We start from the raw sequence: 20,817 nt of genomic DNA on the forward strand, positions 1-20,817 counted from the left end.
CTCCGTCCTGTGGGAATTGTGCAATGTTAAATGTGGATGGGCGAAACATTAACATAAATAATGAGTCTGTAGGATTCGTTGGAGCGGTAAACCTTAGCATATTATGGCCAAGATACGATCGACGAACATGGCCATGATGAGAGTGGTTCAATTAAATGCGAAATTTACTCTTTATTATTTGCTGTCCAGCAGCGAGGAGCGAGGCCCCACCTCTGATCGATGTGGGGCTGCGCTTTCAGCGATTTGTGTTTTGTGTATTTTTGGAAGTGCACAAAATAAACTTTTACGAAGTGAATCACGGCGGCAGCCCGCGGGTGCGTCTTATCGTAGCTGATAAGGTAGAATTGGAGTAGAAGAAAAATAATTGCCCGGCCACCGGTGGGAGATTATGATGAAATCCGATGACTACGCTGACTGCTCACTTACCCATTAAAAGAGACAGAGAACGTAGGGCCAGGGAGTTCAGGAAAAAGAGCATTAGACAGAGTGCCGTTAAGTGGTGTCTGTGTGTGAGGAGTTGGTTCCAGCGAAAAGGACTCGAGACACAGGAACCGGGTAAGTGGCCGGCAAAGGATCGCCATTGTCACGGCCAGCCGAGTCGAGTGTCGGTCGTGTTTTTCAGAATCTTTCGCTTAAAAAAATATGACTGCGATTGGGTCTTAGCCTGTCGCCGTGATAGGACGTGGAGGCATGGGCAGGGGCAGTGGCAGGTAAGCGAGCAAGAGACTCGCCCACGTCTCGGGTTCTCGGTCGGTTCTGCTTTCGCCTCGACGGGTGTACGTGTACGTGTACGTGTACCCAGGGCCCATCCATAAGTATCTGGTTTCATAAAGGACATGTCCATATTTATGCGCCTGGCGGATGCACAAGCAGAAAGTTCCCATGTTCCCCATATGCCGCACAGAGTCCTTTTAGCTGGAAAATGTATTGTGAAATCTGGAAAACCACTTGAGGCTTGAGTTGCATGCTGCATGGCTGCATGCCTCATGCTGCACTCCTCCTCATGTCTTTAATTATGAAGAGGGCAAAGCGCCCACCTGAGAGCCACCAGCAGGTTATGTTCGGAGCATCTCTTCTGGACTGCCACTGCCAGCCACTGTTACTTTATTGTATCCGCCAGATACTTTTCATCTGGCTCTTTGTTCTTGCTCTTTCGGGGGTAATTTTTGTACTTGGATTCTCACGTATGCTAAGAGGCAGCGTGGGACGCACAAGAGAGGAGGGTAGACCTGGTTGCAATCATAAATAATAATCAATTTCCTGTGCCCCGAAATGTTTCCCATCGCTACCACACAGCTCCACCTCCAGCTCCAGCAGGAACTTTTCACTTCCATTTTCCCCATTGGGCCCCAGCTGGCGCATGCAACTGCAACTTTTCCTCCTCCTTCTGGTGAGAAAATTGAAATAAAATCTGACAGCACAATGAGAGGAGCAACAGATGGAGCAGGGTGCTGCCCGGGGATAATGAGGGAATCACATGAGGACGGGGGGTGGGGGATATCCATTCTGATTGCTTCAAAATTATTTATTGTTGCTCGGTTTTTTGTTGATTTTATTTTACGTGTTCATGTATTTATTTTCGATTCTCCTACGCTTCGTTCGTTTCGTTTGTTTGATTTGTTGAACATTTGTGCACATTTGTTTGCCTCATTTGCATTTACTGCCAGCCCCCCCTCCGCAGCCCCTCAATGCGCAGATGAGGCCGCCAATGGGGAGGCTAGACAGAGGCTGCTTCGTGCCCCCATCGTTCGGCTCTCGTTCTCTCGGTTGAGAAGGTTAAGTGCTGGCCCAATCAACGACAGCGCCAGCCTGCCCCCATTTGTTGTCCATGACGCATGCGTCGGGGCATACCCTAAGCGGCAAGAGTATTAAAACATTCGTTGCAGTCCCTTCATCTACAGTGTGTGGCTCCCTTCTGCTGATGTTTTGTTTATGACTTGGCCAAAAAAATAAAGAGAGAGACGCTAAAAATGTGGCAGCCGCTGGCAGCTGTTGCGGCATTGGATGGCTTTAAATGGGATGAGATTCGATGCGAAGGGAGATCCTCAGCCCTTTTGCCACATTGTGTGTGGATCAAGAGATAAACACACGAAGACAGAGACACTGCAATTAGTGATGTGAGGGGGCACTTGCAACATCTGAAGGCGTAGGCGTAGGGGATAGCTGCACCATATGTCGGCTTTTGGTAAGCTGAGAGTCTGGGGGCATCGGATTACCCCAAAAGGGCAAGCACCGCCACAGCTTCAGTCTCAGTCTCAGTCTCAGCTTCAGCTTCTGCGCTGGTAATGGCCAGCTCTTGCTCTTCCCCCTGCTCCTTCGTTTGCTGCTGCTCCATCGGCACCATCTCCATCATCAGCAACTACTTTTGAGTCTGCCTCTGCCCCGGCCCCCGGTTTTGTCGCTTGCTTTGCTCCTTCCACAGATCCAAGCCGGACGAGCCATCCATCCACATTGTTTGTCTTTTGCTGTGTGTTTGTTGGTTTTTGGCTATTCTGTGGAAGGTTCTCTGTTCGGTTCGGTTCGGTTCGGTTCTGTTCTGTTCTGAGGGCCGGAAAACGCTTACGAACATAATAAGGCAGATTCAAGGCAGAGTCACAGTCACAGTCACAATTCAAAGGTCAACGCTGTCCACTGGTATCCGCTGTGTCTGGCAGTGATCTTGCATAATTACAAAGAGAAGCGCTCCACAAGAAGGTAGGGAGCAAGGGCGGCCTTTCCCTTCCGCCTCTTTTCGCGCGAGAGAGTGTGAGGGGGAGAGTTAACCCCTTGATGGCTGTGGGGTCACATGCAGACAGAATGTGAATCATTGACAGTTTTTGTTTGTATGAAGCGCCGCATGCATCACATCACTCAAACCGACAGTTCAAGAAGTTCCCGCTGTGTATCTGTATCTGTATCTATGGGTGGGTCTTTGCATCTGTGTGTGTGTAAGGGGACCGACCGCACCCCACTTGCTGCTGACAAGCTTTCAAAAATGATTCCACTACGAAATATTCAATAGACGAGACCCAGAGAAATATTCAAGTCAAACGATGACGAAAGTTTTCATATCAGAGATCTCCCCAAGAAGAGCATTCGGCAGTAGGGCAGGGCAGGGCAGGGCAGGGCAGAGGATTGGGAAAATTGGAATGTTGATGCCGAGTCGAAGTCGAAAGCGTTTGCGTTAATTAAAAACAATTAAAGTGGCAACAGCAACAGCAACGGCAACAGTTGGGGTGGCAGGCAGCAGGCAGCAGGCAGCATCGGGGTCGTTGCAAGTAGAGTTTGGAATTCGAATTGGAAACATCTCTCTCACGCGCAAACAAACGAAGCAGATCGAGCCGAAAAATAAAGGTTTGTAACGGATAATGTGGGTCGGGTTATGTTGGGGGGGGAGAACATATGAGAATATGACTTCTGTCTGCTGGCACTCTCTCTCCCTCTCATCCACCCAGCGACTGGCGGCTCAGCTTTCCATGAAAATTGTATAATATTAATTGCGGTTAATTGGGATTAACAGCTGCGCCAAAATGTTTGCCCCGCTCTGGGGGCTCTGCACTCCACTCCAGAGAGAGAGGGAGAGGGATCGCCAGAGATCACTTCTCCGGAATGCACTAGGGAGAGACTCTCTGCAGTAAACGAGGGGAGCTGGAACAGACATGAGCACCCGAAAGCCTGGCCCCAAAATGATTTATAGCCGAGCGAACGGGTTTTTTTTGCATCTTCTTTCAACATTTTTGCACTTTATGGCATAGATCGATCCGGTTCCCATTTCCTGCCAGAATGCAGCGATGACAAAACATCCAGAATGCCCACCCAATACCCAATACCCAATAGCCAATGCCCAACTCCATCTCCATCTCCATTCACAGCATCCAAGCAGAGTCCACTGTCCGCCCAAGAGACCGCCCCATCCGGCGCTGGCCATCCGGTGTCGATCGACTGACTGGTTTTTTGTTGCTGTTGCATTTTGTCCACGCAAGGATTGTGTCGGTGCTTGTGTCGGTGTGCTGGAAAAATCACTAAAGAAAATCGTTATGGTCCGCATCCGAAGCGATTTTCCTGCCTGGAATTTCCGCTGTTGCCACTGTCGTGGCTGTTGCTACCACTGTGGCAGCGGCATCGCGCTAATTACGATGATGGAATAGCGACAGGCCGCCGCCGCCGGCAGCAGTGTCCCTCTCTTTAGTACTTGCGTACCTGTTGGACCATCATCCATCCATCAGATTGGCCGCATAGATTACACACACACACACACACACAAATCGCGGTGCATGTGGCCACATGTGGCAAGTAATTGTTTAGGCCGCATCCAGAATGTTGCCGGGTTCTACTAGAAAGAGTGTGAGTGTGAGTCCGAGTGCTGTTGCAGCGGAAGTAATTTGAGGTTGATGATGATGCTGCAAGCGAATGCGTCTGTGTCTCTGGGGTTAATAGGCTCACCACACAAGGGTTAATGGCTACAGCAAGGCACTTGCACTGGTACTGCCACTGCCACTGGCACTCGTCTTCCCCGAATTCATTTGGGGCCATTCTTCAAAGCAACTCCGCACCGCACCCATAAGCCCATGCAGCAGAGACAACTTTGACTTGTCCAACATCGAACGTCGCTGGCATACATAATGCCATTCAGATGGCATTCAAATGGTTTTCAATTTTCCCAAAAAGATAAGCAGAGATCGCTCCCTCTCTCCCTCTTTGAGCCTCTCTTTTGAAGTGTGTGAAAAACGTTGAGATCTCTGGGTTTGTCAATGGTTAAGTGGATTCCATTTCATATCTCTCCACATGCAAGACATTTCAAGAGATATTCCAATACAGTTTTTCCCCCCCTTCTGGGAGGGCGATTAGTGTGTCAGATTATGAGCACACCCCATAAGTAATACTCCCAATCGAAGCTCGGTTCTTGGCATGTCACAATGTCGAATGCCGAACATGAACCGAAATGTGACAGACATTGGCAATTGCACAAAAGTAAAGTCCAAAGTGAGCCAAAGTCAGAGGGTGTGTCTACACACAGAAAACATGTCAACACTATATATGTATATATATAATTAAATGTGTAAGCGTACAATGTACGAGTATATGGGTGCTGATCGTGTATGGGTGGGTGCTACGTTTACTCAATAATAAAATACTAATCGTAAAAATACTCGCACAAATGGGGAAATTGTCATGGCGATCACGTAGTTTTCATGTTCTTGGAAGATTCGAATCGAAGTCTAAGTATTTACCATTGTGAGGGTTGTGGCTGCCATGTTGCTCTTGTTGCACGCTGCACTTGCATGTTGAGAGGCGACTGACTGACTATCTCTGCCGCTTGATGCTTGTCTGCTAACCTCTGACCTCTGCTGCTGCTGTTGTGCTGTTGACTTTTGCTGATTGCAGCACCCAGTCAAGCCACCTCCGAGACAGACAACACCGTGTACACATGTAGGCACATCCAGCGCGCAGCGTAAGTAACCCAGAAAAAATACCCCAAAAACAGCAACGACAGCAGCAGCAACGGCGAACACAGCACCACATATCATGGCTTTTGTTAGGCTCAGCACGTTTTTTTTGGGAAGGAATACGAATACATAAATATGAATATGAATACGAGTACGAGTGGCAGTGGCAGTGGCAGTACGAATATTTATCCAAGATCCAAGCAGTCAGCACTCTTGGAATCGGAATCGGAATTCGAACACGACGCCATTATGAATATGCCTTAAGATCGTACCACTTATGCGGCATGCAGCATATTTCTTGCTCTTTTTTGTTTGTTTTCAGAGCCTGGAGCGGAGATTGATGTTCGGTTGGGGTTTTGGGGCATTCATTTTCACATTATATGCGAACAAGAGACACCAAAAAACTGCTTAACAAAATCTGTGCTAAGAACTGAAGATCGAGGCACAGCCCTCGCCGTAGTGCTCATTGAATTTTGATGAACACCCGCTGACAGGGGAAACCTTTTCTGGGCTCTGGGTTTGGGTCGTCTTAGCCACAAACCGGTACAGCTCTTGGCTCTGTCTCTGGCTCTGTCCACAGCCTCGTCTTAAGCTCGCTGTTTGCTCCGGAAGTAATTAATGCTTTACTTTATTTCATTTTTTGTTGTTGTTCACCTCCTCCTATCCTCCTGCTGGGGCCGGGCATTGTTTGCCACAGAAAAACAGAATCTATGCTGAGGAGAGTCGATGATGCCGCCACCACAGCCAGCACCACCAGCACCGCCAGCACCAAGCCAAGTGTCGCATCTGTCGCTCGGGCAGTGGAAACTTTCACCAATGCGGCTGGCTCTTGTTGGCTTTTTGCACTCTCTGACCGAATTGTCAGCTGGAAATGATGTGAATTTTCCATCTACCATCGCTCCCAATATGGCGGGACCACACTGCCCACCAATAAGGCATGGCACCAGCAGCAGCAGCAGCAGCAGCAACAGCAGCGACATAATTGTGATCAATTGCCAAGTGGCATCCTACAGACCATAGCGAGAGACTTGGTCGCTCCATTCCTGGATGTGGATGCTGCTGCTGTTCAGTGTCTCTCTCTCTCTCTTTCGTACCCTTTGGCTTCGGTTTAATTAAAGCAAGCAAGGAGCCTCCGAATCTGGATGTGGATGTTGACATGAGAGTCTTGCCTTATTTGCGCCAAGCGGTGCCACGACGCCACGAGTGGAGCTGGCACGAAGTTAACGATCCGCTGGAGTTTTGATTGATATCTCCTCTAGCTGGTCGATGGGTCAATGTCCATTTCATTCCATTCCATTCCATTCCATAACATGCCATTCCAGATGCTAGAGAAGCTTCTCCGCTCGCTCGCTCGCTCGCTCGCTCGCTCAGCCATGGCCATGCCCAGTGGTCACCCAGTGGCCCATCGGATCATACACACAATCTGACGAGGGATCGCTCTGGCAGCTCTCTTCTTTTTTTTGCCCCGCTCATTAATTGCCAACATTTCATATTTTATTTCAACATTGCTGGCCCGCTCTGCCTCTCCCCCTGCCTCGCCCTCTGTTGTCTCTGTCCTCTTTTTAATTTGTTTTTCAATTATTTTTGTGGCCTCTGCCTCGGCACTGTTGGTGTTGGTGTTTTATACATTTTATTTGGTTTTATTATTGGGATCGGGGCACGCTTGTTGTCGCCATGTTAGTTCGACTGTTGCTGGAGCTCGGTGCTGGAGCTCGGTGCTGGGGCTTTTTGTGTGCTTCTTACTGAGAAATCCGCTGCTTCAGCGCCCCGAACGGACCCGGTGTCGGACTTCAGTTTCAGTACGTAAACATTGCGGCTCAGCGGTTTCATTCGTTGATAACATTTGACACGGCCCACAGGCTAGGCTCGGCTCGGCCTGGCTTCACTCCGCCTGATAGTGCCAGCAGCACGGGGCGTGATAAGGGGTCGAACTTTGTACGAGAGGTGCACCATTCTCCAGCATCCTGCACGCATGAGAGACACAAATTCAATTGCATAAGTCACACCGATAGCCTCTGCATTGCTCCATCTGCATGGAGCAGAACATTTCACGATAAGGGATCCTAGCTTCAGGGAAAACCCAATCCGCAGACAGACAAAGACCCAACCGATGGCCGCTGCATAACTCTCTCTATGTAGAGCAGAACAATTCAATTCATTGATGAACAATGCCAAAGACAAAGGCCCCCGCCCGAGCATCCGCCTACAATCCATGCATACAGATATCCATATATTTTTATGGCCTATCAAATCAATTCAATTCGAAGCAAGAGTAAAGCCGCGATTCGAGAGGAGAACCTCGAGTTAGCACTTAATTATCATTCGGCCGACTTTGAGCCGGAGGCCTGGGGTGGACTGGGGGAACTGCGATGATTTATAATGTGAGAAGATTGCTTTTCACTTTGGAGTTTCGAGGTTCAGGGGCCTGGGTCAGTCGTCGGGGCCGGTCTTTTGTGTGGTGCTGTGCTGCGTTGTTGGTGGATGAAAGGTGGCCATTTGCATAAACTCGTACTCGTACGATCCCAAAGCGGATGCTGAAAATTGTGGGAATTGGGAAAACGTTTAGCTCACAATCGAAACTGGGAGATGAAGATAAGATATGAAGTGTTTGAAAATGTTTCATTCGAAATGAATGGAGAATATCTCCACATGATATCCGCCCAAGATTCTCTCGCCCAGAGAGCTGTGTTCTGTTACCATTCAAAGTGCTCCTTGGATACCCAGAAATGATGAAATTTCAATTGCCTCGACCAGTGAGTGTGATTCACTCGTTTCACGAGTATGTCAGATGGCGATTCATTCTCTTTGGCATCCATTTGACTCTGCCGCCCTAATGTGTGGCACTGACCTTTGTGGCCGCATCTATGCATGTCTGTGTTTGTATCTGTATCTGTATCTGTTTATGCCGTGTCTGCATCTGTATCTGGAACGTGGAGAGAGAGCAAGAAAATTGGCACACATAACGAAGGCACCAAAAGCAAAAGCAAAAGCAAAAAGCAACAACAGAAACTGTAGCGCTGCTAACCCACAATTAGCCAAAGGCCGGCATCTGGATTGGGATCTCCCTTGCCTCCCCTCGACATCTGTTTTCACTGCTCGATCTTCGATAGCTTCGATAACATTGCCCAACCACCCTCCCTCCCATTGGCAAGTGCAATCTGCAACTGTGTTTTGGGGTAAATGCGGTTCTTGCTGCCACAAAAAAAGTGAGTGGCGCATCCAGAGCATGGTGGGCAGAGGCAGGGGCAGGGGCAGGGAGTGTGGAAGCGTAAAGTGCCGCATGTGGCATCCAACTCATCAAGCTGCTGTGCATGCCGCCGGCTGTGGCATCACTTTGACGCGACGATCTTTCTGGCGCTGTTTTTGTTGTTGTTGGGTTTTCGTTTCAGTGTCGTGAGAATTTTTCGCGTTTGGGCGCACAGCGTGAGAATTGAAAGCCAGAGTGTGGCAGTGGCAGGGGCAGGGGCAGGGGCAGTCGTTGGGGCATCTCTAGCTGGGAAGCGAAAGTGTTGCAAGTGCTGCGAAAGCAATGGCTTAGCGCCAACAGCTGAGAACAAATCGAAAACGGTAGAACTTGTCGACAATTTGCAACTGGCTTGGACATCGATCGTTATCCCCACTTAATGCCACAAAAATAATGCCAACATTTTTGTTTCTTCTCGTTGCAGGTGAGTTTGTGGCAAATGCCTGATTCAGAATCAAATTTGGAGGTGGATGCAAGCTCTTGAGGATTGCAACTCGATAATTAAAGGTTTGTACGGCAATTAGGCAGCTGGGCGGCCGCTGCACTTACAACTCTCAGCTCGTGACGAGGTTTTGTTGAATGAATTTAATGGTCTCCACCAAAAAAACAAAAAGCAAAAACAAACAAATACGACACACAAAACGAGAATAAATGCCAAGCAATCGAGAATTCATTAATGTTGCGCTGTGGCAATCGTCATCCACATAGACACTGCCATAGCCATCGCTTCTATCGTAATCAAATGCTGCATTCAACTTTAAACTGCAGGCGGCAGGCGGCAGGAGGTAGGCGGTTGGTTGCGGAGGGGAGCCAGTGGCAGCAAGCGGAACGACAGCGCAGTCGCAGCGTGGCACAATTGTTTTGGACCCGACTCTACTGCGGCGACTCCGTTGTCGTGGAGACGAATGCCGCTACGGGGCGGGAGGGGTATGGAGTGGAGCGGAGTGGAAGCCCAAGTTATGCTTGAAGTGTTTTATGGCAAGAACTCTGCGATGTGTGTGTGTGTGTGTTCGTGTGTGTGTGCAACAGATACCCGGGTGGCTGGCTGTAGCTGCCCCAGAGTCGCTGCCACCAATTGTTGCACTCTCCTTCGGCATGGGACAAAACAAAAGGCTCTATTCAACTGTTCAACTTGCGTTGAGCGCCCCTGCAAAGCCTTTCGGCCCTGGCCCAATGCTCTTTTTCGGTGGTGGCAAGCGACACCGACACGCATGCGCATTGCCCCGATCCCAAAGGGACTCCCCACCGCTCGCACACCCCTCGCTAAAGCAAAGCAAAGCAAACTTCACGCCTCGCTGCCCGCATCGGGTGTTCTTTGGCGATCCATGTGAGTGCGCTTAGGCCAACGCCAACGCCAACGCAGACGCAAAGAGTCAAACCCAACATTGGTACGCGCGGAGGAGGGTCTCATGACCCGTGGCCAGACAATGGCTCAACAAATTTGTATTCGACTTTTGAGGTAGAATCCCTGCGAGGATCGGAGTTCCTTTTGGACTGGCTGTAAAGATTACAAATCCTTAAAGTGATCCAGTCCCTGCGTGCTGCCCTTTGATATGCTGGTTATTATCCAATTAAATATATTTGCCTCTTGGTAGTATCTATGAAGTGCCGCAACATTTTGAAATTGCCGCGCCACCATTAACATGTTAATGTTAACTGGGGAACATTAACAGTGGAACTTTAACATTAACATTCGAGATGCGAAAATGTCACTGTACAGTGATATCGAGTATTCGCTTTCGCGTTTTGACAAAGACTGCTGAGCATGAAACTCATTTTATTTTACAACGCCATCTGTGTTTCTTCTTAGGTACTAACCTTTAACATTAACATTCCAGATGCAAAACATAGTACTGTACAGTGATATCGAATAGTCGCTTTCGCATTCTGACAAAGGCTGACAAGCATGAAATTGCGTTTGTTTTTACTGCGCCATCTGTGTATATTCATAGTTACTAACTTCAGCGCCCTCTAGTGTTTACATAAGACAGCTTGAGACATGCACTGTGGATCCATAGATGGCGTGCAAGCGACTTACTGCATAAAGGGCGCTGCTAATTATTATTTTAAAATTAAAAAGTAGATTGCCTCTGTAAAACATTCTGTATCCACGAAGTTTGGCTTCTGACATCCGTGTGCACGCTCGGGCTAAGGCAGAGGGCGTTGCCGTAGCTGATGATCACAAGTTGGACGTACCGCAGCATGCCGTTGTGTCGCGCCCATATGCCCAGAGGTCCGCCAGAGTCCCCATTGCATGGTTGCTCATCCGTGTGTCCAACGCAGATCTGATGCTCAGCCACGGAGACATTGTACTTACTTGCGCACTCACTGCGCTCCTCGCGATGTAGCATCATGGTCCTGAGGTAGCGGCTTAAATTGCCGTGTGTGTGGTGTGTGCCCAGCCGGTGGCACCAAACGTCTTGATACCTTCCACCTGGCTCCTATGATCAAAAAGATCGGCCGGATGTTGTCTGCGGAGATATATTATATAAATATTAATATAATATGTATGGTGGCCCTTTCGAGTGATCTGATTACTTCCAAACGTTACTGTGCGTCTTAGTCTCAGCATGCCAATGTCATGGTGGTGATTCAATGAGTCGAAAAATTGGCGGCGAAAGGCCTTGCTGGCCTCGTACTCCTCATAGACATCATTGGAAACCGATCCAATGCAGTCTCTCAAGCTGCTCGTTTCGTACTCGCCCAAACGTACTGTTCTGCTTGGGGGGATAGTTCATTATTATTTATTTCATATTTGTTCTTGGAACTCTTCTATACCCACAGTATCTTACCATCCTCTATGCAATGTGCAGCTGTCATAATAAAGCCTTAACGGGGGAAAAGCAACAGTTAAACTTCATGGAAATCGGCAAATGGCAATATATAGTAAAGAGTACGTATGATGAGTGTGCATCCGCACACGAAGGGGTATCCTCACGCAAATAGGCCATCCACGGATTTGCTAGGGGTCTATGGGAAAATCGATTACTATCGCAGGACTAGCATGTATATCCATTGGATCGTTCGTTACACTTGTACTCTACATTCCTCGCAAATCGGAGTAAAGCTGTGTCATCCTTTCTGTATGTTTCATAGGTCGAGTGGCAAATCTGTAGGTCAACATCAATCACCTCCACATTTGCCGTGAATGTCGCTAGGTATCGAGAATAATGCGATTACCGTTCGTAGATATATGTTTGAGTCTGAGAAGAGTACTTACAGTCAGAACAAGTTCTAGAAAAGGGAAAATAAGTAGAGAGAAAGTAATTTCTGTATCCTGAAGTATTTGTTTCCAATGTTAGTTAATACGCACGAGAAGTGATCGGAGAGCCACCACAAACAAACTTTCCGCGCCTGGTTATCAGTGCCATCCACGGACTGGAGTGTGGAGTTACGTTCTGCCCCCAGCGATCTTGGGAAAGACGCGTCTCAGCCACGGGTCGTGGGCAGCGCAGGTTTGGTCCAGCAAACCAGGCTGGCGAGTTGCCTGCGTGGTCGTGGCAGGGACTAAGCCCCGCCACAGCGATCTTAAGGTGCCATGAAACCATCGCGACTAACTAATTGTGATTCCCGTGCTTTGATTTTACTCAATGTTTTTATTGAATTCTAAACAAAGAAGCAAATTTCTGGAACCAGATGAGATCGTTGGTCATGTTGTGGGGTTATCGCATGGACTAGCAGTCGAATTTATTTGAAGTTTTCCAGGAAATGAGATTTGTCCACTTAGGTTGATAAGCTCAGCTTGTTTTCCTGATTAAATGCAAGCAAAAAACATGTTTTGTAGAGTATTCGATCTTGTTGGTTCACGTTGGTTCACAAAGATCTAAGCAGAGTTCTGTTTCTGCGTCGATCCCTTTACAATCATTAAATTATCCATTATTTATCTAATATATAACATTCTTGGTGTGCGGCAACGTCTTAGTGCAGTGTTTTCGAATCCTCTACAGAAATACACTCGAAATTCGCACAACATTTTGTGCACTCATTTCCCCCTTCCACACGAGTGTGAGTGAGTTGAGCGAGTGAGTGGTTTCTCAGGTGGGAAAGGTAAGCGAGTGGGGAACGAAGCTGGCAGTAATGGATCCCGGTATTTTTAACAGTCCCGTCCCCCTATTTCTCTTTGACTCGTCGACTCTCTTCTCTTTGAGTTGATTTCTGTGTGGGGAACCGGTTTTACTCTTCGGCACAAATCAACAAAAACATTTACTCAACACGGCAAAATACAAAACAGAAAAAAAAAAACAAGCAACAGAAATAATCGTTTTCCTTTGAAATAAGCAAATGGAATGAGCCGCCGCACAAAATGAATAGCATTGGAATTTGAATATTGATATTGGAATGCTGGTAACACACACACAGATACACCAGACACACACACACACACACACGCTTAATTTTCATCTAATTATGAAAGCTTTGTCTAAAGTTAATGTGTGACAAGCAGACAGAATCTGGAGACGATTTTTTAGGCCCCTGATAAATAAGAAATAAATTGGCAGAGTGTGAAACAGGTGTATGCCATGGAAACCTATCAGTCACTGCCAATAACTGATCAGCAGCAAAAGTATAGTTTATACAGCCACATCTGTCTGAACTCTATATACATTTATCTGCAGTTAATTTATTTGTTCCACTGAGAGTGGCATATGTAAGTCGGGAATCGTAAAGTTCGGATCATCCTAGAAAGAATCGAACGTCTTGTATGTTTTAAAGTTCAAATTAAATATACTCGCCATAGGAATAATGGATGCAAATATATTGCAGATTGGATATAGTTATATATATCCAACCTTCATTTCTTGTTCTGGCTCCATTCAGACTGATCTTCACTGATCTCTGCAATGGCTGCTCCGATCGTTCCCCCCCTCGTGCCTCATGCATCTGGATTTATTGACCTTGCCTGGGATGCTGCTGCTGCTGCTGCTGCCAGTGGGGCGGCCCTTCGGAGAGGCGGCTGCCAAGCTGCATGAATCCTTACATATCGGAATGCGGCTGTGGTCGTCGGCTTAGGCTCAATGTTGCTGTTGCAGTTGTTCTTGCTAGTGTCAACATCAGAGGAACAGCAACAGCAACAGCAAGAGCAACAGCAACAACAGGAACATCTACAGCAGCACGATCATGGTCTTGACTCTTGAGACTCTGATGCTCAAAGGCCGAAGCTGGAACCGAGACTCTGTCGCCGCACGTACAACAAGCAACTTACATAGCCGCCGATTAGCCAAGGTAACAAACGAAGAACTGGCCCAGACTCGTACTCGTACTTGGACTCATACAGTGCCTGACGTTCCAGCCAGAGATCCAAATGGGATCCAAAATGAGCTATCTCACTGCGCAAATCTCTCGCTGCCTGGCTGGCTGGCTCTTGGCTGTCGTTGCATTTGTTGTCGTGGCTTTTAAGGGCCTTTCTTGCCTTCTTCGAGCCATGCCTGCCATTTATCGCAAATGCATTGTGGCAGGCCGTACCGATCCGGGGTTGCTGCTGCCTGCCTGCCGCTGCTGCCTGCCCCATCTTTGTCTCGGCTTTTGTTTCATGCTCCATGGCTAATGGCGCACAGGCTCCACAGGTTGCCACTCCACGGTGGAGTGTTGTTGCAACATCTTGTCGATGGGCGCCCTCTGTTCCCCAATACGAAGACAGAGACGAAGACCAGGCCCTACTCCATGCCAATCCTGGCCACGTGTGCGTTGCTAAAACGTCCGCTTCTCGGACTACTCCTTATCTGACCGGAGTGGCATTCGCTCTGTTGCTTCGTTGCCTTCGTGCTTTATGCTCGGATTAAATTTAGCAAATCGAAGCGATGCGCTAATTGAACTTGTTGATCTTCATGCCTCTCTCTCTCTCTCTCTCTCTCTCTCTCTTTGTGTCTCTGTGTCCGTCTCTTGCTAGCTGACAAAATGGCCGCAGAAACAACAATGTTTCAGGGCTTGCTCGCACAATAATTTCCATATTATAAGCAGCACAAGCCACACATTGCAAATATTTTTGAGGCGCAAGCAACTAAATTATTTTGTGGATATTTTTAGAGCCAGAAACTCTGCTCAGCGACCCTCTCAGGGCCCGCTCTGCCCCCACCATCGACATCTCAGTCGAAAGCTCCCCAGCGACTTGGCCGCTCATATTTCACACTTCACGACAAAGCGATTAAAGTCGCGCAAACAATCTGTTATTGGAGTTGTTGCAATTATGTTTACAAAGACATTAAAAGAAACGAAAGGCGAATGGCGAACGGGAAAGGGAAAACATATACGAATACGAATACATACAGCCGAAAACACGAGAGCCACAGAGCAGAGCTGCAGAGCAGAGGCGGCCCTCAAAAGCCCCAGAGAGACGCTGGGGAACTCTTTATCCCCATACCCTTTTTAGCAGGAGAGTATTAGGACTTTGAGGGGATGTGTGCCATGAATCGAGGGTGGCATTTACGATCCTTAAAGGCAAAATTATTCTTGAACAACTATTTCAAACTTTGAACTCCACAGAGTTCGATCCAAACTGGAATCCCATTTAAAAGCGCAATTATCCACATTTAAGGGTATCTGCAGCTGCGGCCGTCGAAGCCTGAATTTCAGTCTGAGTTTCTTGTTTTGTTTTTGGAATCTTTTTGTTTTGTTTTTGAAACGTGAGTCGTGCCCCAGCAACAGCAACAGCAGCAACAACAGAAACATTTCTCGGGCAGACGACGGCGACAATCAATAAAAAAAATCAGTAAAAAACGAGAAACTTCAACAAAAAAAAACTTTTATGCTAAAACGATGAGATGAAGTCAAAGTTTCTGCGTATTTGGCTTTATGGCTGGGGTTGGGTTGGGGTTAAAGTTAAGAACCGCACAGCCCCGCCCTACCCTGCCCAGCCCTGCCCTGCCCTGCACGTTGCTGACCAATTAGCCAGGCTGTCGTGAGAGGAATGTTCCTTCAGCGAAATTTGCCGCATCACGTCGAGGCCTCGGCAATTAGCTTTAATTCTAAGCAGCTTTTTACGGCCGTGCGACAAGTTGAATGCTGATGAAGCGATTCGTCGAACGACGATCGATCTGTCATCTGCAGCACTCGGGGAACTCAAGCAACTCCATGAACTGGTCCACATTGTGTGTTTAAAGGGCTGCTGGGAAATCCAATTACGCGGCTCTGGGTGTTAGGGTTGACACGCGCTAAAAGTTGGCCAAAAAGAAGAGCTTTGAGCCCTGGTTGTGAGGTGTTTTGGTGCACTTTTGTGCAAATGTCCATTGGGAAAACTCTTCAAGGCGCAAATTCGTTGCGCCCTATGGGCACTCGAGAAAGATACATCATCCCTCTCTATCCTAAACAATCTCGAGCCACTTGAGCGCCTCCAGAGCCGATCTTTTGTTACTGTTAATCTGCATGGCACTTGAAAGTAACGCCTCAACCCAAGAGCCGCTGAGGGCCTCTGACTCTGACTCTGGGACTCGACTCGACTCGACGCTACTCTACTCCAGTAGATCGACTCCTCTTCTCATCCTCATCCTCATCGATGGCGATGATCACGATGATTTCGATTCCGACAACCTGCAGAGCGAGCAGGCAGGCGGGCAGGAATCGTTTCAAGGGTCCATGTTCTTGAGGCTTTCTTTTGAAATTGGAAAACACAAAAAGATCATAGACAGATGTGGTGGAATGGGGCAACATTTCTCTGCGCATGGCATTTTGTACGCTTCATCAAATTTATATGAATCTTTCGGTCTTTCGTCTCTGTGTCTGTGTGTGTCTGGCTCTGTGTCTGTGTTGGTCGGGGATTCGGTTTCTTACACCTCTCGAGCGGCGTTTACCTGTGCGAACGGAGTGCCTCAAGTGGTTTGGAGATGGTTTGGAGATGCCTTCGAGTTGCTTCTCAGCACAGTTCTCCGTTCCCCGATCAACGTTCTCGTCTCGCGCTTGTCAGTTGCATGCTCTTCGATTTTGACAGATGATTTTGTACGGGTTGGGCTGGTGCTGGGGCCTGGCTTTGATTGGGGTCTGCATAGACGGCTATTAATATGTTTGATTATGGCTGGAGATCGAGATCGGCACGAGATCTGATTGCAGAGAAGAACCTGAACCTGAATCTGAACCTGAACCTCAGCCTCGAATGACGGCGCTTGGGCTCGTGTGGCTTTCTCCTGACTGCGAAAATGGGAAACGGTTTTTCAATTTAAAAGTATTTTCATGCTCTAAGACAATGCTCTACGAGGAGACAATGCAACGCCTCTTGAGTCTCAGCGTGGGACTGGAACTGGAACTGCGACTGCTGCACGGATTTGAATGCATCTCTGGCAAGATGGTTGCCCTTTTGCCAAGTGCCTCTTTTGTGAGCTGGCAAACTGTTACCAAACAGTTGAAGAGGCCAAAACGATGCTACCTGCCAGAGATGTCCTTTTGGCCGGGCGTAAAAACCCCGATTACTTGTGGGTTGGGTAGCAGACAGGTGAAGATTTTCACTCTCCTCTCCCTCTCTCTCTCTCTCTCTCTCTCTCTCTGCCGACCGATCTGGCTTAGCAATGTTGACAACGCTCGAACAGAAATCTTGGCCAAAATAACAATCCATAGCGCCGTCGGGGCCCACGCAGTCCAGCAGCCTCAACAGAAACACAGACACAAAGGCACACAGACACAAATGCAGATACAAAATTCTGTGATGGAGGAAGGCGGCGAACTTGTGTGCTTATATGGCAACATTGCCCACACACACACACACCAACTCACACACACACATACACACTCAGGTGAGAGAGTGAGCGATTGCGAGAGCGGTTATATATTTTTTTGTACCTGAACGGTCACGAATTCGCCGCAAGAAACAACGAATCGGCAACAACAATAGAGCCAAGAAATTGGGATATACACAAGATCTTACCTGTGTGGGAATGTGTGCCGCAATCAATGCGAATCTTAAATGCTCTGCCACCCCACACAGCTGTCAGAGTTAAGATTATAAGAGAGATTATCCCTAGGATGTACTTTGCCAGAGGATGGCCATGATTGCTGCAAGTTTCACAGGAGGATTGGCAAATATTCAATGTTCTTTCTTGTACTCGAAGAAAGTTGTACAAATATCATCTGTAAGAAGAGCATTTGATGGTGAGGAGTGGGGCGACAGTTTGCGCATTGCTTTGCCCGTGTAGTTTCGTGTTACGCGCTGACTCTTTAAAACGCTGCCGCCTCGTTACGTTTACCTTTGCTACCCGCTCTCTCTCTCTCTCTCCCTCTCTCTCTCTTTCTTACTCTTCGTTTGTGTGAGTGCAGCTGTGTGTCGCTTTGCTTTAGTTTTATTTTGACCTGATCTGCGCTTAAGATTGTCTCCAGCCGCTCGCCTTTTTCCACACTTTTTACCTGTATACCCATGCTCTCACCGCGGCTCTCTCTCGCTCTCTCGCTTCGCCTGTATTCGTGTGTGTACGAAAGAGCGTGTTTGGTTCGGCTTTGGGTCCGCTTTTGGTTTCTGTTTTCGATCTTCAGTCTCGAAGAGAACTTGTTGCTGCGCAGACGCGAATTGTTCATGCTGCATCTGTCAGTATCGGTATCGGTATATGACTGACAATCGATCGTCGCCGATCTCTCGAACTCGTTCGTCGCGTCGCTAATTTGCCTGTGCTAATCGCAGTGGCAGTCGCATATTACCCACAAATCGCAGTACGGCCCCCGATGGTGGGCAGCATCATCATCACAGCGATGGTGGAGAGCAAGTGAACAACCAGTTGAATATTCGAGTAATACACTCGTACGTGTGTTTTTCGTGAGTCTCTGCTAATTGGCAGCAGCAATCCACAGTTCGCAGTTCGCAGTCCACAGTCCGCTGTCCAAGTGCTGGATGCACACATTTGTTGTGGTGTATCATCCAAAAATCAGATCAGGGCAAAATGTGTCTGTGCAAATTAACAAAAACAAAGGCGATCATCGCTCAGAGAAGCTCCGATTGAGAGCTGCGCCTGCGCGCGTTCCCTAACCTCAAAAGTGCCCGTACACAAAAGCCTTCGGACGACTCTTGTGGCTTGTGGCAGTGTGAAACAGTGTGAAACTGGTTCCAGCACACACACACACACACAGATACTCACCGTAAACACACTCAAACACAACATATACTACTGCAAATTGCAACGACAACAACTTAAACAAAACTCCAACAAAAAACGCAGTGAAAAAGTCAAATAAAATTTATGAAAAAAGTCTTTTTTTCGGCACGCAAAGCTGACGGGGCAAGAAAGCGCAAAGAAAGAGCCAAAAGCCAGACGACTTTCTGAAGAGTTGACCACAAAAATACTACCCATAAGCCAACAACCAAACAACAACCAAAAGTGCAAAGAGCAACCAAACCTATGACGTCATTGGCCTTTGCATACGCACGGATCTAAAGCCTTGCCGTCTGGCCACACACCACCCACGCCTTTACCACGATGCGAACCTCCTTCAAGCTACTGCGGAGGCGCAACGGACTCTGCCTGCCACTCCTCCTGCTGCTGCTGGCCCACTGCGTCTGTGTGTGGCCCGCGTCGGCGGCCCGGGATCGCTATGCGCGACAGAATAATCGGCAGCGCAACCAGGATGTGGACCGCGATCGGGATCGCTATGTTTACCGCAGCAGCTCCAACAGGCAGCGCAACGGCAACCGCGGAGGTGGCCACAGCAACAACGCCCTGGGCATGAGCCTGGGAGCGGGAGGCGTCACACTGGCCAACAGCATGGAGGATCAGAAGTCGAACGAGTTCGTTAAGGGCAAAAGTAAGTTCTCGATCTGTCTTCGTCGTGGAGTCTAGGCGGGAGACCCTTCCATCTATCACAATTGTGTATTTATGTAGATTTGCGTGCGTTCCGTTCCGTTCCCTCATATATCATCAGCGAAGACGGCCCGGCCCGGCCCGGCCCGAATATGGTGGCCATATTTATCAACATATCCGTATCATCAGCATAGTTCTCAGTTCTGTTGGGTTTAGTCGAGTTTCGGCTTGGGTTTCGGTTACAGTTCCACCAATATGGCACTGTTATGGTTTGGTTTTCATTATCTTATCGTGGGACGTGTGCACGGTTGGGCCGTGTTTTTTTTTGGGTTCTGTTTGCCTCTTCTGCTGCAGTGCCACAGTGCAACATGTTGTTGTTGCTGCTGCTTCATTTTCGGCTGCATTTTGTATTATTAAGTGTTATCGTTACCCTGGAAACAGCAGTGGGGTATATACGGACTCCCCTAATTCCCGTCAATCTTTCCCAACTGCTAAATCTCTGAGAATTTTATGCACACACAAAGGATAATATAGTGCCAGTTCCACAGGGTATCCCTCTAGTCTATATGCCGAATTTATCGAATATCTTTTACTTACTTTATACCTGCCCTTTGCTGGTCGTCTCACCTGCCCCTGGCCCCTGGCCCATGGCTCACCTCTTGACTTGGCGCTGCCTTAGTTAAAGAGTCTTGTGTGCACTATCGCCCCGCTGTCCCAGTACTCCCTGCCCTCAGCTATCACGATGTACCACAAATATTACCGACTGATTAGCCAGAGTGAAAGAATTTCGTTTGCCTTCTGTTCGAGTGCATTTCGTAATGTCAAAAGTACAAGGTAAAACCAGAGCTAATAGTGTACAGATCGTTCAGTTTTTGGTTCGTCTCTGAACTTTCCAACAGCGTCAGCAGCAACACAAGAGGCAACTGCAACAAGCGACACAATTTCCAGCTAAAATGGCGACGCGACTCGACTCGACTCGACTCTCGAAACTGTTGACTCTGCGAATCTCGAGGTTTTCGCGTTGGGGTTTTTGTCGGCTGTGTGTGTTTGGCCGTTGCGCGTTGTGGTCGTTGGGAAATTAATAAGAATTTGAATTCCAATACAACGGTGTCCGTTCCGTCCGATTGTTTGAACAACCGTTTGGGAATCGGCGGTGCGGTGGCAATACGAACGGAACGGGACGGAAGGTAACGGCACGGCACGGCGAAATTTAATGAAAAGTTCGAGTACTCGCCGCACTCGCATTTGCCTCGCTGTTGCGTGCTTTTTGTCTGTTTTGTCTGCTGTTTGCGCAGTACTTTGGGGGCAAATGTTTGCATTTGGCGGGCAAACAGAAAAAATGAACAAAAAATACAACAACAACAAGCTCTATCCACCGCCTCACCGCCTATTCCTCCCCAACGATAGTCGATATTCAGTGATCTTGTAGCTGCAAATTAAT

General features: G+C 48.1%; 1 protein-coding gene across 2 annotated transcripts in view; it reads left to right on the forward strand.

Annotated features, from left to right (window-relative positions):
• LOC117891807 (epidermal growth factor receptor) overlaps window positions 1-20,817 on the forward strand; it is a 35,387-nt gene that overhangs the window by 2,955 nt on the left and 11,615 nt on the right. Inside the window, exon 1 of one of the 2 annotated variants that reach the window (XM_034797489.1) lies at window positions 18,126-19,380. The exons of the other annotated variant lie outside the window; for it this stretch is intronic. Coding sequence (XP_034653380.1) covers window positions 19,056-19,380 — 325 coding nt within the window. The 5' untranslated portion in view covers window positions 18,126-19,055. Of the gene's footprint in view, window positions 1-18,125; window positions 19,381-20,817 lie in introns of those variants that run through there. 2 annotated transcript variants of the gene reach the window in all.

This window comes from Drosophila subobscura, chromosome E (genome assembly GCF_008121235.1).
Source record: "Drosophila subobscura isolate 14011-0131.10 chromosome E, UCBerk_Dsub_1.0, whole genome shotgun sequence".
Taxonomy (NCBI): Eukaryota; Metazoa; Arthropoda; class Insecta; order Diptera; family Drosophilidae; genus Drosophila; species Drosophila subobscura.